This window comes from Ambystoma mexicanum, chromosome 10 (assembly GCF_040938575.1).
Source record: "Ambystoma mexicanum isolate Mex_15411 chromosome 10, UKY_AmexF1_1, whole genome shotgun sequence".
Lineage (NCBI taxonomy): Eukaryota > Metazoa > Chordata > Amphibia > Caudata > Ambystomatidae > Ambystoma > Ambystoma mexicanum.
The window spans coordinates 1,012,834,663-1,012,852,684 of NC_090932.1; the positions used below are offsets into that span (position 1 = coordinate 1,012,834,663).

General features: G+C 47.2%; 1 protein-coding gene across 4 annotated transcripts in view; it reads right to left on the reverse strand.

Annotated features, from left to right (window-relative positions):
• The window catches only part of VWA5B2 (von Willebrand factor A domain containing 5B2), a 967,193-nt gene that overhangs the window by 53,050 nt on the left and 896,121 nt on the right, over positions 1-18,022 (reverse strand). For all 4 annotated transcript variants that reach the window (XM_069618816.1, XM_069618815.1, XM_069618818.1 and 1 more), the window contains one exon: positions 12,204-12,327. In XM_069618816.1, coding sequence (XP_069474917.1) covers positions 12,204-12,327 — 124 coding nt within the window. The remainder of the gene's footprint in view (positions 1-12,203; positions 12,328-18,022) is intronic.

The following is an 18,022-nucleotide window of genomic DNA, read 5'->3' on the forward strand; positions in this document are numbered from 1 at the left end:
CCCACTGATTGAAAGATCCTTCAAAAGAGTAAGAGTAAGGAAGCTTTCCCAACAGAAACCCCTTCCTACCAGGGGTTTGAATATGCTTTAAAAGATCATTTTAAGGAGCAAGAAAGTTTTACCCACAGATGCCCCTTCCTACCAGGGGCTTGAATGGTTTTCTTTCAACAGTGGTTCAGAAATGCTTCAATCCTGTGGCCTTTTCAGACTAATTGTGACTTGGAAGCTTTCCTAGTCACAGTGACCTCAGAACACAGGTTAAGCAAAATCCAAGCACTGCTGCACAGTTCCTATTCCTATTTTATATAAAGATGATCTCCCACATACACCCAAGCTTCCTTCCAAAAGTGGTTGCTGAGTTCCACATAAAACAAGAAATCAATTACCCAGTGTTCTTCCCGAACCCAAAGAGTTATGCAAAAGGATTTTCGCACCATTGATGTCAGCAGGTCATTGAAATTCTAATTGGAGAGGTATTAAGATATCAGATCCTCTTGCCATTTATTTGTAACCTATTTCACTATGGTGGTTGAAAGGACTATTGCATGCTAGGCGGCTCCCTCTGTGGCATACCAGGGAAATATTGCCCAAAAGGGCATCTGCAAAGCTGCTATGTGGACTTGCTCCATGGATACTAGCTCCAGAGCAGACATACAGTTTGGACACTTTGTACTGCGGAACAGTTTTTGCAGAGAGCCTTATGCAATTAATTCCACATGTGACCTCTGTAATCCGTCCAACGGTGAGGTTGCTTAGAAATATTTCCACAAGTATGGACAAGTTACTCACCGCTGTACTCCTAGCATATATTCGTCCCCCCCAATACGGCCCACACTAAATCCCTTGAATGAAGATCAAGTGCAGGTGATATATTGCACTGTATTAAAGGACTGGTAGGTAGTGCTGAGTTCATTCCCGGGAACGATCCATGCTAGCTGTGGCTTTACAGGCATACGCACTAAGTATGATTTTTATTATAATTAACACTGCTTCTCATCAGGTTAAGGTCCCAACCTCATGAGCGACTACATCTCACACGTGTGGGGGAAACAGCATTATGGCCTACAGAGGTCTGCAACCTTTGGCTCTCCGGATGTTTTGGACTACAACCCCCATCATCCCTAACCAGCATAGTCAATTGCCAGATATCATGTGAATTGTAGTTCGAAACATCTGGAAAGCCAAAGGTTGCAGATCCCTGGCCTAGAAATACAGTAGTCACTACAGTGTGAAGCTTGTTCTATTTTCCTTCAATGTCTTAATAGCTCAAAAGCTCAGTCACTACAAGAGCTGCTTCCAGTATATGCTGATGACATCTCCAATTATTGAACAATGCAAGTATACATGATATGGGTGCAAATTATCTCCTGTGCTTCCAGGGTTGGATGAGTGACCACCACCGCTTATAAATATATCAAAAACAGAGATCCTGATGATTTGCCTGGTAGACCCAAGTCCCATCTCATTCACATGGTTACCTCTCAGGACCCATTCACCAGCCCTAAGCATCATGTTCTAAACCTGGGTGCGACTTTCACCATTGAGTACCTGTGAGGAATTGCCATCTGACAAGGGTGTAACGCTCTGGCTTTTTTATTTTGCATTAACTAATACAATTATGTGGGTAATTCCATCTCTGAATTGGTAATCTGCTAATTAGATTCACCTTTCATATACTCCATGCCAAATGTATAGTATTTATCTGTGTCCTACTGTATTAGTACCCTGATTTGCAGTGTCTGCTTTGCCAGAGGCACAGAGCTGGCTCCGAAGTCACAGTTGCACATTTGACAGCTGCAGTGAAAGCCAAGTCTCTGCAATGCAGGGGCTGCATTTAAGAAATGCCCCCTGTACCAAGCCCTGACGATCATAAGTAGTCCATGATGGTGGCAGGATAAACTCTAAAATAAAACTGTGCCTGAGTTAAGGCAGGGTGCATAGCACTACTTATGATCATTGCAGCCATATCCAATTTGATTATCACACAGGTGTCAACTCCTGGGAGTCAGCCCAGCTGTAGAAGGCGATGTGCATTCTGGCCAGATGGGCTAAGCCTGCCAAATGACAGGAACCAGAAGGCCTTGATCTCTTTGTGAGGGTAGGTAACGCCCATTGCCAGACAGAGCGGTCCACCAGGCAGCTGCCATGGGGCCAGGCACCAAAGATGCACACCCTTTCAAAGGGAGTAGCCTCACACCAGAGTGCTGAATTTCTAAAGGCATTTGACTCTAGTGAGTAGGGAAGGGGGTGAAGTTAGAGTAGTCAGGAGACTTCCACCATTTTCTTTCTCTTTGACTCTCTGTCTCCTTCCTGTCCCCTCCACTTCCTCTGGAGCAAAGCACTTTGGATGTGATGTCAGAAGGGCAAAGTCCAATTCTTTCAAGAACAGGGATTGGACCAATAAGGCAGGCTAGCATTAGTCCAATCACATGTAGACTTGTAGCGTTAAAAGAAGGGGTCTCCCACCACTTCTTTGATCCACTCTGAAACAATACCTTAGAAGGTTTCACTGAACCTCTTTTGGGAGAGTTGTATTTTCCAATGCCCTCAACCACTGAGTTGAAGAAGGAGCACTCCAGGGCAAAGGAGAGCTCTGCCCCATACCCACTCCCAGAGCACAATGGCAATGCCACTTGCTGTGGACCAGGACCTGCCATTCTGCACCAGAATATCTCAAGACTGCGTGAGCATAACCTGTCCTTGAGACACTGAATTAGGTATCATGGCACCTGCGTGACCAGATCTGATAAGGCTCCCCATTCCGACACCTCAAAACCGATTTGACAGCCATTGAAGCAAACTTGATGCGATTGACAGAGAGGGAGCACACTGATGCTACTTTCTGGCACTCCTCCAAACCGTTGAACAATTGCTTGCACATTAAGTCAACGATGCATCGTGCCCTTGCTGAGCATGTCACCTGCTAGGCTCAAATCAGCCGACTTGAACCAGGGGTTACGCAATGACTTGACCCGAGGTGCCCCTCAAAACTGCTGTTTCGTTGAACTTCTTCTCGGAGAAACAGGATCACCATTTCTACCGCCGTTGTCTCGCACTGCTGGCGCATCATGCATCGACCCTTCCCAAAGGTTACAACTCGGCTCGACTTTGAAGAGATCCTGATGAATTCCATGACCTGCCTCGCCACTTTTAAGCCATGTAGAGCTACCGCTTTTGAACCTTCTTGACGTTGGCTTGATGCTTGGGCTCACATGATCCACTGTGCCCAAACTGAGTTTCATCTTCTCACATCTGTGCTCGGAGCTGCGTTTGACGCCTTCGACACCGACAAAGACTTGAAACAAGGTACTTTTGAACCATAACTGCTCCCTTTGTCCAGTTGGGCCTTAGACACTGGTAAGGTCACTTTTGCATCTTTGTTCACCCAAAGATATATTATTTGTGTGGTTAATAATTTGCCTCTCACTCCTGTATTCATACTACAAGTGCTATATTCTTCTATCTGTTGCATCTTCTCTGTTCTTTCCACAGGGTGGGAGTTTGTACAGTGTTTTCTAGCTAGTTCTTTTGTAGATGGTGTGTTTGATTAAAGTATGCATGTTTTTATAGAACCTTGAGTGGACATTCCATATCCCATTCAATTTATTTCAGACTGTATTACTATGTTGTTTGGGTCACTACTGGATCACATTCATCCCCTTCCCCTGGCCCATATTACCACAAAAGCCAAGGAGGTATGTCTCTTAATTGTGCCTGTTTTACCTTTAGGATTGCATTTGCCATTGGTTTGTAGACCAATGGCAAATGCCAGAAGTGTGAAGGCTGAGTGGGCATTTTCGCCCCTAGTTATCCTTGTACTCCTGCAGAGCAGAATCCAATTTGTCACATTGGTCAGCAGTTGGGATTTGAGACAGACTGTGCCTACAGTTCAGCCAGACAAAATAAAACTGTGTAGTTAACGTTAGTTTTCACTGCCAAGGTATTTTCACAACCATGAAACTGGATATGAGCATTGTGCAGAACTTGAAAGCAAGTATCTCGCGCAAACTCTGTGAAGAGAGGGGACTCCTGCATGTCAGTAAGGTTAAAAAAGCCAGACTGTTAAAAAGCCTCTAATCTTTTGAGGAAGCTAGGGGTGTGGAGAGTTCCTAAGGAGCCCCCAGGCCTAATGCCCATGTACCTCGGGTGTGGGGTGGAAAGAGAGAGTGACAGTGATAGTGCTTCCCAGCATTACTCGCACAGAGCAGGCACTGTGGTATTCGAAGGGTCACAAACCTCTTGCAAGTCGTACTCGTCCATTAGATCTTGCACTTCAGGCAGGTCCCGAACCTCTGTTAGCCCACAGGGGAATCTCGTTGGGAATGACTGACAGGCTCTACCTCCTAGAAGAAAGTAGGGTATCGCTAAAGCAGAGGGACTATGTGATGTTGTGCAAGATGGAGCTTGAGGCTCAGAGGGAAATCAGCAAAGCCGCTAGTGGGGAGGGAAGGGTTTCCAGCGGTGGCTCTCAAGGAAAGCCTAGGTGCCACCTTCCCAAGGATTTAATCAAACTGTATGAGGTGGTGAGGGATACTTTCAACTGGTTCGAAAAGCTGGAATTAGCCTTTCGCCTCCAAGAGACGGAAGAGGAGTTATGGGGTGCAGCTCTTATGAGCCGCCTACAGACAGTTGGGACTGATGTAATTACTCAGTTGACTCCTGAGGAGAGGCCTATTTATTCAGAAATTAAGGCTGCAGTCCTCCGGAACTTATGCAAAACCACAGAACAGTACCTCAAGAGCTTTAGAAAGCTCACCAAAAAGGGTAGTCAAACCTTTGAAGCATTTACACGTTAGTCTCTGAACTATCTGAGTGGTTGTGTCAAAGGTAACACATTTGACACATTTGAGGGCATGTTTAATTTGATTGCATGGGAGAGTATCCCTAAAGAATGTGAGATGGAGTTACATCAACATTTAGCGGAGAAGACTATCACAGACCGTAGAGAGCTTGCAAATGCAGTCAACAGGTTTGTGTATACCTGCACCCAGAAAAAGGCAGTGGCCAATGCAATAGACTGAGGGCACCCCTAACACTGGAGTGCCCACATTCACAGCCCAACAGGGCAGCCTCGGATATGTAGAACGGATATGCACAGGTAGATTCAAGCTGACAGTAGTTGGTGCTACTCTCCTGGAAGAGGAGAGAGAAGAGTTTGTAGATGTGGGCATCTTAGATGATAAATTCCCACTAGGCCAGAGGCTGGCCGAATGTACCCTTGTATCATTGAGCAGGAAAGGCACTGGATCTCCCATAAAAGCCCAGTTCCTGCTAAGACAGCAATCTTCTTGGTCCATGTTTTCATAAATGGGAACAGAGCCCCTGCACTTTGTGATGCTGCTGTGAGTATCAACACTGTCTGACGATGGTGGGTGTGCGAGCACCAGATAATCCCTGGTCCTCCTAAGCTAGTTAAGGGATTTGATGGTCTCACCCGATACCCAATGGCTATCTTGGAGTTCAGTTGGAGGGGAGAAACCTCACAGCTCTGTATCACTGTAAATATTCCATTCTGGTAGACTGTCTATTAGGAAATGATAAACCTGATGCTGAAATCATTGCTGCGATCATGAGACCTAGGGCTAAAGAAGCCACTCAGGAAGCAGCCCTGGTGGCCATGGGTCCAGGGGCTCCTTCAGTTGGAGATGGTGAAAGACCAGCCCGCCGGCACTAGCCAGTCCTGATCCACAGCCCTCAGAGGCACCTGCTCCTGCCAGAGAAGGCATAGTGCCCACTGAATTGCCTACTGTGCAGGCATCAGACTCAGTGACCACAGGGTTACCTTAGGCATACAACCAGAACCTGAGGTGGAGGACACATTAGCATTAAACCTCAACGGTCTACCAGAGCTAAGTGACTTGCCCTTAGCTGGGGGCCCGGGCCAAGCTCACTTATACCAAGTACAGGACGACTGTCCAACTTTAGCAGATCAGCATGAACAGGCAGAGAAGCAGGACCAGGGGGAAGCCCTTGGGATGTTCAGGGTGTACTGAGACAATGGTCTCCTTTACAGTGTGCACAAGAACTCTGAGGCAGGGGTCGGCCGATCTTTGGTGGTCGTTCAGTGCCACAGCAGCGTCCTTCTGGACTGGGTCACGACATTCTGTTAGCAGGCCATTTAGGGATGACTAAGCCAATTGACAGGCTGTTTACCTGTTTCTCCTGGCCCCAGATGTGGTCAAAAATCAAAGAATTTGTCTGGTCCTGCCATACTTGCTAAGCGCCTGGCAAGGCTGGCAGAGCTACCAAGTCCCCCATAATTCCACTACTCATGTTTTATGCAGCTTTTCACAGAGAATCGGTATGGACATTGTGTGTTCTTTAGATCCCAAACCTCTCCAAGAAACCGGTACATTTTGGTAGTGGGAGATCATGCCACCCAATACCCCAAGGCTGTGCCTTTGTGGAGCATCAAAGCCCCTGTGGTGGTGAAGGCACTCATTCTCTAGTGTAGGGATTGATAAATAAGTCATTTCTGAGAGGCAATCCAAATTCATATCTTTATATATGAAGGCGATGTGGGATGAGCGTGGTGTAACCTTCAAGCTCTCCACAGCCTTTCACCTACAGACCAATGGGCTTGTTGAGTGGTTGTACAAGACCCTCAAGGGCATGATAGGTGGCTTGGAAGAGTCCCTCTGGAGAAGTGGGATATTCTCCTACCATGCTTCTCGTTCTCCTATCGGGAGGTGCCACAGAACAGTGTTGGGTTCGGTCCCTTCGTGTTCCTTTCTGGCCATCTTGTTAGGGGTCCACTAAGTCTGGTGCAGGAAGTATGGGAGGGCAATCCCCCAACACACCTTCCCAAGACATAGTGGAATATGTACTTGGCCATAGATGATAGAAAATGGGCCAAGTACAGAGAGCAGAGCACCCAGAGCCTGAAGGCCATCCAGAAGCTCATCAAGCTCTGGCATGACCAGAAGGCCACCATGACTGAGTACACATGTGGCCAGATGGTCTGGATCATGGAACCAGTCAAGCCCCGTGCCTTGCATGACATGTGGACTGAGCCCTATGTGGTGCCTGAAAATATCAGTGAGGTTAACTACCTCATTGGAACCTGTGAGAAACCTGAAGGTGTCTCCCCGACTAGTCCCCCAGGATCTGTCATCCAGGTGGCCAGGACATGGCCATTGCTATTGGATCCAGTTCCTGGGGGTGGACCAGTGAGAGAGAATCACCAGGGGTGGGGGGTTCTCGGGAGTGGAAGTGGGACACCGACGGGTGAGATGCGGTATCCCCTTCTTATAATCCTGTTCCACCAACCTACCACGTAGTATACACAAACCCCTTACCCCCCCTTTTCCGACGCAAACACTTTCGCATATCAAGAAGGACGACGGACTAACACTCGAGCCATGTACCTGACATGTCCCAACACCAGGGTCAGGCAATGTCAGGCAATTGACGGCCCTTTCCCTTCCCCACAGGAATAAAAGGTAGAGCACAAGAGCGCAATACGAGAAAGGCAGACCGCAAGGCCAGGAAGCTAACTTAGCATGGCAGTTCAAGAGGAAGAGGACGATGGTGCATACAGAGAGGCTGACGAGGATAGAAGTGACCTTGCGCTTTCTGACCAAGGCCCATGATACCTCTGCAGAAGGAAGCATAAGACCGCGAACAATAGCCACCGTGTGTTGCAGCAGATGTCAACGGTTCACAAAACTCTCCTCCGCTGATCACCAAGACGGGGAAAGACACTTTTCTCTGTGGTACCAACCTTGAATCCAAAGAGAAAGAAAGACAAGTGGTTCAACACAGCCGGTGAGTCGAAGGGAGAGCCGATAAGAAACCAAACTGTGTTGAACGAAAAGTAGAAAATGGCTAATTGAACTGTGAAAGGTTGAACAGAGCAATTGATGTTAAAATGGGGAAAACCAGCAAAAGAGGAGTCCGGCACCACGTGGGTGCTCACTCAGGAAACTCTGGGCGATTACCGATTGTTGAAACTACCATAACCAGAAGGCCTTCGGAAAGGTGAGAAGGATGTCAAAGTGGTCATACAGGGGTCCTGTAAAATCCTCTGTACAGTGGAAAGTCTTTGACCGACAGATGATCGCGAAGTCAAGGGAAATGAAGCCTGCATTGTAAGAGTTGAATGAGAGAAAGACAAGATTGGCAAGAGTGAACCCGAACGAGGGATGCCGCTAAAGAGGGGGGTGAAGTATAAAGTCCCAAAATAGAGTGTGTTGACAAGAGTGAACCCAGCCGATGGTTGTCCACAGTTAACTGTTTGAAAAGACATTGAGATTTGTGAATGTTACAAAGAAGATTGTGTTGAAAGCCATAGTGAACTCGGCTGAGGGAGGCTAATGAATGAGAAAGGTCCGAGCCCGGAAGAGGGCGACCCAGGGGTGAAGGACATCACCCAATGTATATGTGAAAAGGAACTTTGTTTATAATTTGAATACATCAGGCCTATGGCGGCAAGATACTTTTTACCAAAAAAAGAGGCTTAACTACCATACACCCTGATTGCTGAAAGCAGAACTGTTAGCTCATGCTGGGAAAGCTCGAGCATGTGCTGTGCTCCAAAGTCCCACCTTGTCTTGTGCTGGAAAATGTGGGGAAGGGAGAACCTAAGTACTGCAGCCTAACTTATTATTTGTGAACACTTCCCTTTTTCTTAAGAACATTATCCCACATTTCTTTTGCATTTAGGTTAGGTTTCTTAGTATAGGCCCATTTATTTTGACACAACACCACAAGCACTGCCTTATTATTGTTTAATGGTCGAAGCTTGTTCCCATCTTAGATTTAGGTTTAGATTAGGTGTTTTTCCAACCTACCTATACAGTTTAATAAACACCCTTGAACTGTGACCACTTGTGTCTCTCTTTACTGTTGCCACCATGAGTTCCTTACACACCTTATCGGGTAGAGTCACCAAAATTGTATGTGTTGGTCTTGGTTTGGTATATAATTTTGCGGCAATGCTTGCTCAAACATTGTCCCACACTTGCATCTCATGCATCTGTAGCTCACTGGGTTTTGATTCTGTACTTTGTCTTTTCTGATTTCAAACAAACTTCTCATTGCCGTTTGATTCAGTACTTTACCTTTTCTGCATTCAAACAAACTTCTTGTATTCTGAGCAATGTTATTACATTCAAATAGTCGTTGGCATGGTCACTTGAATTCCCATGGATCCGCACTGGCTTTGGTTACACTCACCAGTTCTTTCCAGCATCTCCGGCCTGGATCACGCTTATGCAGTGTAGGTCTTTCACTCGCTTCCCATTCTGGAGTGCATAGACGTCCTTTTGGCTTCCTTGCAGCTCTGCGTGCACACGCCTGCTTCCCTTTGGGTCCCGGTCTGCAGAACACTGCCTCTTCGAGCTGCCGAGTGCCCAGTTCACCGTGTCTCTACAGCACTTCCAGCACTTCCTGCTTGTCCACTGTTTTTCCTCCAATTCCGGCGGTCTCCTCCGCTACGCAACACCGGTATGTGTTTCTCACGCTGACAAGCCTCTGCATATGAGCCAACGTCTTCTCCTGCACTGCCATATTCAGTAGTGTGGTTTCCATCTTTAAATGTCACACACACATTTAATTTGGTAAAACAACTAGATTGCATGTTGTGCTTCGCGCACTTAAAACTTTGTACAAACTCCTTCATCACGGTCAGGGTCAAGTAGCGGCTGTCGTCTCTTGGCCACATGGGAGGAGGACACTCCCGGGGAATCTGTGATGACTCCATTGGATTCATCACAGATTGCTTCGGCTCTTGGTTTGTGGAAGGATGAGGGATGAGTGGGCATTTTTGTCCCTACTCATCCTTGTACTCCTGAAGAGTAGAATCCGATTCGCCTCAATACCACACTTCTCTACAGCCACAAAATCTGCCTACTACACTTAACAATCCTGCTGAAAATCATTCCCTTCCTATTGTGGTATAGCATTGATGCTCATAGTGACCGTGTCCTATTTAGAGTACAGCAATGGGGTCTATGCTGGGCTTTCAGACGATACACTGAAGAATTTGCAGCAGGCCCACAATCATTCCATCAGTTTATCACCTAATGTGTTCTGACAATTTCTCCCCAGCCAGGAACACCTTCAACTGGCAAGATACAAAAGAACCCATTGAATTCAAACCACTTGGATTCAGAAAGTCTTCCATGGCCTTGCTCCCAGTTACCTCGATTTCACTCATGTGTCAGCTGGCCACATGCCTAGGTCTGGCCAATCAAAACCTGCTGGCTGTCCACTACTCTCATTAAAAGGCATCCTGCTCTGGAACTATCTTCTGCTCCCCCTCCACCATGAACCGGATAGGCCAGTGGAAGCCCCTTGACTTCTGCTGCTGCTCCTCCAACCATTTCACTTTTTTCCAGCTCAGCACTCCGAAGATGCCTCCCTAACAGAAAAGCGCATTGCAAAAAGCCAGCCTTGATGTGTTTCCCATTTGCGCAACCCTTTTACTGAACAATTTCTCATGACTTCTGTCTGTGTTTTACAGACCTCTGGGCCTCATTACAACTGAGGCGGAACGGGTTAACGGGCTCCGCTAAAGGAGGTGGACCCGTTAAACCCCGTTCAGCCTCATTACAAGCTCCCCTCGCGGGACCCGGTAAGGAACGCCCGGTCAAACCAGGCGTCCTTACCGGGTCCCCTGAGGGGAAGAGGGAGCAAACAACGGGCCGCTCGTAATCGGCCCATTGTTTGCTCCCTCTCACATTCCCATTGAGCCCTATGGGGGCTCAAATGGCAATGGAGAAGGTCCGGGCCCGGGTTCCTGGAGGGAGGAATTACCGGGCCCTCCGAACTCGGAATGGCCCTGTAATTCCCCATTCAGGGAACCCGGTCCTGGACCCGATTTTGGCGGCAGCCAGGCCGCCAATAGCGGAATGGCTACCGCCACAGTCGTAATGAGGCCCTCTATGTTTCTAGATTGTGAAATCAAAACAGCTTTCTGCTCAGCAAGATACAGCACTCAGTGTTTGCATGCAGTGACAGCTATTCCCCCTTCTGACAGCCATCAATCCACACTCACACTTTCCTCAGACAGGTCTTCAACCACTTATGCCCTGCTTCCAACCTCTTCTCTAAATGCTTTGCCGCTCTCCTTCTTTTTCTCTAATGCCTTACCATGATTGGTCTTCAGCTGGCTCTTCTGCGACCTGACTTCCCATTAGCGTTGCCACCTCTTCTTCTGACTGGCTTTCACCACAAGCCTGCCTACCCCACAGAGAGTGTCTTAATACACTGCCCCTTTCTAAAATGTGTTTTTGGTATTTGAAATAGTATAGGACTGGCTCCAAGTCGTAGTGACGCTCTTGACAGAAGACACTGATTGTTTCAGGGGCCTCCTAAACCTACGGTACTGTACATTGAATATGATAATGTTGGGAATACAGAAAATAGAACATGATGCAGATTTAGGGGTGTAGGAACATGTTTTGGGCTTTTAGGTGCCACGTTGCACAGAGTTTAAAATAAATATATTGCCCAAAACGAAATATTTCTTTGGGTCAGGCGCCAAAGCTGGGATTCAAATCCAGGACTTCATGATCACAGGTCATCCATTTGCACCCTTATGTAGCTTACCACAACTGTTTCCCATCTTTATCCTTTGTTGGCTGACTGCTGTGTTTGACTGAATTGATGAAGATGTCTTCTACAGGCAGGGAGGATAGATCGGGAGCAACGCATTTGTCTTGGAAGCAAGACAACACAGAGCAACCAAATCCTGGTCCCGCACTTAGAGACTGCTCTCCGGTATTTAGCGTGTTATAAAAGATAATTAATGAATTACCACGTGCAGCCTAGGAAAACCAGATACCATGGTCTCCAAGTTCTCCTACCAACGCAACTCCTCATACACCCTAGCATGGTGCCTGAAACAGTAACCGCCCACCTCCTTTCCAGCGGAAGTTATGGCCTACCTTCTAGTCTCTCCAATCCATCTTGATTTGCAGTGTCCCTCCTCCTTCCCATCTTTTACCCTACTGCTTCCAGGAAAGGCTCGAAACGTCATCACTGCCGCAGCATGATGCCGATTGGTAAACCCTCCCAAAGCAAGAAGATGATCCACTTGCTCAGCACAGATCATTGCTAATAAAAACAAAGGCAATGACACCCTTAATATTCTGGTCATTGCGGCCTAAAATGCTTATGTTTACTCTTCCCTCTGGTCGCAAACCCTCCCGCTGATAAATGAAGTTGAACTTCTGATTGGTGCGCTGGTGCCTACTTACCAATGGCAGGTAGTCCTGGCTCTCGCTTCCAGTGGTGATCTCACTCTCCCCAGACAGGCATGGTGGCTTAAGAGGGGTTAACTTCCCAGCTGGACTTCCGCCTCTCCGCTTCCCAAGGCTGAACCTGGTGGGCAATGAGAGAGTGATGAGACCTGAACGGCCAGGTTGGTCGCCCCATCACCAGCCGCACTATAGATGACCAAAAGCAAAGATGAACCTTGAGGTTCTACTTGAGAAGGCTAAAACGATTTATCCCATTTGTTTAATACTAAGCCTTGAGGTGTAATCAATAGAATTGTTCCAGTACTGGTTAATGAGATAAACACCAGACCTGCCTGAAAGAAAACACAGTGGGCCTCATTACAACCTTCGTGGAATGGGTTAACAGGCTCCGCTAATGGAGGCGGAGCTGTTAGACCCATTCTGCGAAATTACGAGGGGAAGAGGGAGCTAACAACGGGCCGGTAGTAATCGGCCCGTTGTTAGCTCCCTCTCCCATTCCCATTGAGCCCTATGGGGGCTCAGATGGGAATGGGGAAGGTCCGGGCCCGGGTTCGCAGATGGAGGAATTACTGGGCCCCCGAACTCGGAATGGCCCGGTAATTCCCCATTCTGGGAACCCGGTAAAGGAGCCCGGTTTGACGGCAGCCATGGAGCTAATAGCTCCATGGCTGCCGCCAAACTCGTAATGAGGCCCAGTAAGTAGAGATACTTCAACAACATGCCTGATTTTATAAATTATCCAGTGTGTGGTCTGCAACATCAGGGTGTTGCTCAAATATTCCAGGGCGCTGCTAATAAGATGCTCTGTGGACCAATCTGCCAGGGTTGCTGCTCAGATAAGCTGTGGTACTCTCAAATATGCTGGAGTTCAGCACAATGTGCCATCCTTTTCAATGTATTATCGGTATATTATTTCGCCTTTGCAATGTGAGTTTCAAACTTCTTCGCTTATTGACATCCCATTGTGTCATCCTAGTGTTCGTCAAGTTAAGCACATCATCATTCTAGCTTCTGCAATGTGCCCTGAAAAAAGTGGCTTGCCATTTTTAATGCTTCTGAGCCAGCTTTGCTGGTGAAAAGCATGTTGTTATTCTAGTTACCACATGCCTCCACAAATACCCGTACCACTTGCATCTAGACATTTTACATGGTTCTACTGGATTCGCTGGCAAGTTTTGCCCCAGTTGTGCACATTTCAATACTAGATCCACATTGTCCCAGAAAATGACAACACCCCTTTCACGTAGCCCATGGAGCATTACCATTCCCCTTCTCTGTTGTATCCCACAAAGGCACACTCTCCTGCAAGCTATTATGTTGCCCACACAAACTGCCCTGCCAGTTTCACATTGCTCCCAGAAAATGGCCAGGTCAATATGAATTCTGCCTTGCCAGTTTTGCTCCAGCTAAGCACATTGTCATTCAGATTTTCACCTCGCCCCCAGAATATTGCTGTGATATGCCCCATAACGCCTTCACATTGCCACCAGCAATTATTTTCCTCTCACTCTCTCTCTCCCCCTCTCCCTCCCTGTTCTGGACAGCTTTTCCCAGGTGGGGAGTCACTCAGCACTGTCTGACTACCTTCACCCTCTTTTGTCTCTGCTTGTGCTTCAGGCCTGGGGTGGGGTCAATGAGGCAATACCATTCCCAGCCTGTGATGGGCAGGTCAGGCTGAAAGAGTACTTTCCCTATCATGGTCAACAAATTAGCACAGAGCACAGGAATCTGCTCTACTGAGGTCATCATCGTGAGGTCCATGTCCCTCTGGTGGTACGTGTGCATCAGTGGTGGGGCTGTGGTGGGGTTGTATTGAAGGGAGCCTGGGCCATGACACGTGCACAACACAGCCCCCGGTGTCAGGGACCTGTAAGTCTTCAGTTTGGGTCTATTTGACCTAAAACATTTGACTTAATCACATTTGATCGAATTTATTTGATCTTTTTTTTTCGGTCTAAAATGTAAGGGGAGATCCCCCACAAACCCCCCACTTCCCCTCAACCTGATCTATACCCCTTACCACCCCATATATATATTTAATTACATTTGACCGAATGTCAATAAAATTCAATCAAATGTTTTAGGGCAAATGTTTTTAGGTCAATTATGCTAATACCAAGTCTTCACTTGCAAATAATATACATCCAATACATAGATTGTTTGTAAATTCGAGCACAGCAAAACACAGCTTATGTTGCATCAGGGAGGGAATGTCAGGCAGACATTCTTCCTTTAATGCAACAGTTAGTTGCACCGTGCCAGGACTCTGGAAGGTTCTGACATTATTTTAAATTGGTCAGCTGGGACCTTCCATCCCCATGGAAGAGGCTGCAGCTACTTTAATTACCGAACATATAAAAAAGAGAGGGCGGTTCAATGACATCACTAGGTGGCACCAAGACCTCATAATGTTGCTGAATGGTAGCACAGTGGGAACCCAGTACCCCACTGCGAGGCGCAGTCACATCACAGTGTTGCTCAGTGACCTCACAATGTGGCCCAACGTCCTCATAATGTGGCTCAGTGAATTCGTAACAGGGCACAAGGACTTAGTGGCTGAATCTTTGCACAATAGGAATCAGTCATGGCGCCATTCGGCTCAAGTGCCGGCTCTATGATGTATGTTTGAGATAATGTGCTTGAGGCCCACGTGTTTGCAATTCTTTTTTTAAACACATTTTCTCTCAAATAAAATGCAGGGGGAGACCGCCACAATCACACCAAATTCCTACCAGCATAATTAAATACCTAAACCCAACCCCCATAGGTATTTGTTATTAAATGTGTTAAACATTGTGAACAAATGGGCTTGGAGCAAATGGCCAGTACTCAAGAACCACAAAATGTGTCTCAATGACAACAAAGTGGCGCTGCCCAATCTCACTATGCCGCACAGTGCCATTGCCTTGAGGCTCAATGACACTGCAGCATGGCTATATGAACTCACAATGCGGTTCATGGACCCAACTGTTGGTCAAAGCCCATAGGACATGGTCAGTCGCTGCACATAGAAGCTAAACGACCCCGAACTCAAAGGGCCTCATTACACGGATGGTGATGGACCAAGGTGCTATTAGCACCTTGGTCCATGCCGGTAAAATACCGGCACCGCCTTGGTGGAAAGGGGAATTACCGCCCTATTCCAAGGTTGGCGGGGCGGTAATTCCCCTTTCCCCCATTGCCCTTCCCCATTCCCATTTTTGCTCCATAGGGCTCTATGGGAATGGGGAAGGCGCTAATTACGGTGCCGCAAATTGCGGTACTGTAATTTGCTCCCTGGTCCCTTTGCGGGTTGGTTTTTAACGCCTGCAAAAAGCAGGCGTTAAATTCACCAACCCGCAAAGGGACCTCGTAGTAAGGCGGTAAGGGTTTACCGGTACCAGTAAAATACCAGTACCGGTAAACCCTTACCGCCTACCGTGTAATGAGGCCCAAAGTCTCGGAGGGTACACAAATCACTGCCCAGGATCAGGGTGGCAGCAAAGATCTGGGAAGACCGGGATGTATGGAGTGCGTTCTTAAAAATGGTTGTCAATATGGATCCCTACAAATCTGGAGCAGTGGTACGTGCAGATATTCTAAGACGCAGCTGGGTCTGCAGGTCCAGGCGTATATTGGAATGGGAAGTGTTGTGCCAAGACATGGCAGTGAGAAGACAGAGTATGGACTTTCTGCAGTTCTTTCTGATGCTGGTGTTACTTCAGCTGTGGAGTGGGGAATATGTAAACAAAAGGGGCGTTTGTGGTGGACTCCACTGTGAACAAGCAATCTAGCATGGACATCTGGCTGGTGAGATTATTAGGGAGGATGATTCTACGGTGCTAGAAAGTTAACATTGTTTTCAGAGCATGGCATATTCCAAGCATATTCAGTTGCATTGCTGATGTGTTGTCTTTGACAGTGGGCAAGAGTCTGTTGACTGGCTCCGTCAGCAGACTGGTGGCCAACAGCAGTGCCAGAGGAGATGTGGGCACTAGGAATGAGGAGGTCTTGGTGCTAATGTAAGTATCCCTTGCAGATTCTACACGACTGTCATACAGAGCACAGTGAGCCGAATTACAGGAAAGTGGGGAATGGGCCAGTACGGATTCATGCAGAGATCCTCCTGAGCTAAAGAGGAACAATGTTCTAAAATACAGCTTATCCCTTGCCAAAAGACTTTGCACCAATGATGATGTTGGAAATTTAGTATGGGATCGTGTTCGACAGGAAGTGGTTGTGGGGTTATGAGCCTTCGGCGGGTGAAATGAGAAGGGGGATGATGATGGAAGATTGGACCAGGTTGTGAGAAGCACACAATGACCCAAGTAGGGTGATTTCGGTGCCAATACTAAGAGAGCTGCTGGAAACGTCTGCAGTTATATGTCCTAGGTATGCCATGTGTTTCAGCCCTTCTTCACAGTTAGACTTTAGGACCTTTGTGGGTTTCTGAAATGGTGAGAAGTGGGGATTTGGTAGGCATTAGGAATGTTTTCTCTTAGAGCAACTTTCCTTCCATAGTCTATTGATACCCAAACCTTTTGCTTTTGTTTTTACACCTTGTCCTGACTTGTAGCCTTCAGATTCACTCCACTGGCCTTTTGCTCACGTGTTAAGGGGAAACTGACTAGTCCTTCAGGCTGTCAGTACTGGGAAACTATCCTTCCCCTTTTACATGCAATCTATTTTTGGGTAGCTTTCTCATGTTGCACAATGCATCTTACATTGCAGTGCAATGGGGATACTTTTGTATCACCCTAGAAATACACTGAAAACATTTTTAATTACTTTTAAATGTGCTTAAAGACAAGCTGGTGGCCGCAGCTACTTTGTCACTATTTTTACTGTATTACATTTATTTGGCTCTCTCGTGTTTACCGTGTTTGCCTACTTACTGTGGCTAGTGTCCTAACATGGCCGTGCCATGAGGATTTTCACTTGTTCTTAGGCAATTGTGTCCTTTAGCCATTGCCTTCCGGTTCTATGTGATAAACTCAACCAACAAAAATTCTGCAGCTGAAAAAGCTATTTCTTTGCACTTTTCAACGCATGTATAGGTAGGGGAGACACCCACAGTCCCCCATACTCCCCTTACTATAAATTATTACCTAACCCACCCGCACATATATATATGTTGAAAAGTGAAAAGAAAAAAATTGCATTTTCAAACACAGGGTTTTGTAGGCGACTTTATCGTTGGATACGATCCTTGCCAGGTCAGGAAACTCCTTTTATGATCCTGCATTTGCCCGGAAAAGCAGTGCTTTTCACGGGCAAGTGCAGGCCATGTGTGTTGGAAGCCAGGAAGTGGGTTGGGACTGGCTAGTCCCAATCCACAAACTGGTTTCTGTATGTCTGGAGTGTATGCATGAGTTTCACCAACAGAGGTCCCTGATTGGACCACTGATGGGGTGTGTGTGAGGGGCAGATCTTCATTGGTTGGGCTGAGTTTCTGTGCTCAGCTCAGTTTAGGATAAGAAGAGGCATCCTGCTTAGCCGTGAAGACTTTGGAAGACCCTGGACTGATCCTGAGAAGGCAGTCCCAGTAGAGCCCTGTCTGGCTACTGATCTTAGAAGACCCTCATCTGTGCTCGACCCTTTGGAGTGGTGGGAACATCCATTCTCGAAATCGTTTTGATGTCCTGCAGTTTGGAGTCTTTGGAAGCGTTCCTGGACCATCCACTGGACTGACCAACTCCAGTTTGAGCTACCGCTGTCCAAGCATCACCGTTCCACGTCTTGACTCAGTACTTTAGGGGTCTTCAGCTTGTCCTGTAACTCGCCGTCCTGCAGGATTTTGGCATCTCAGCATCGACGGGTCCCGAGATAGAAGGCTG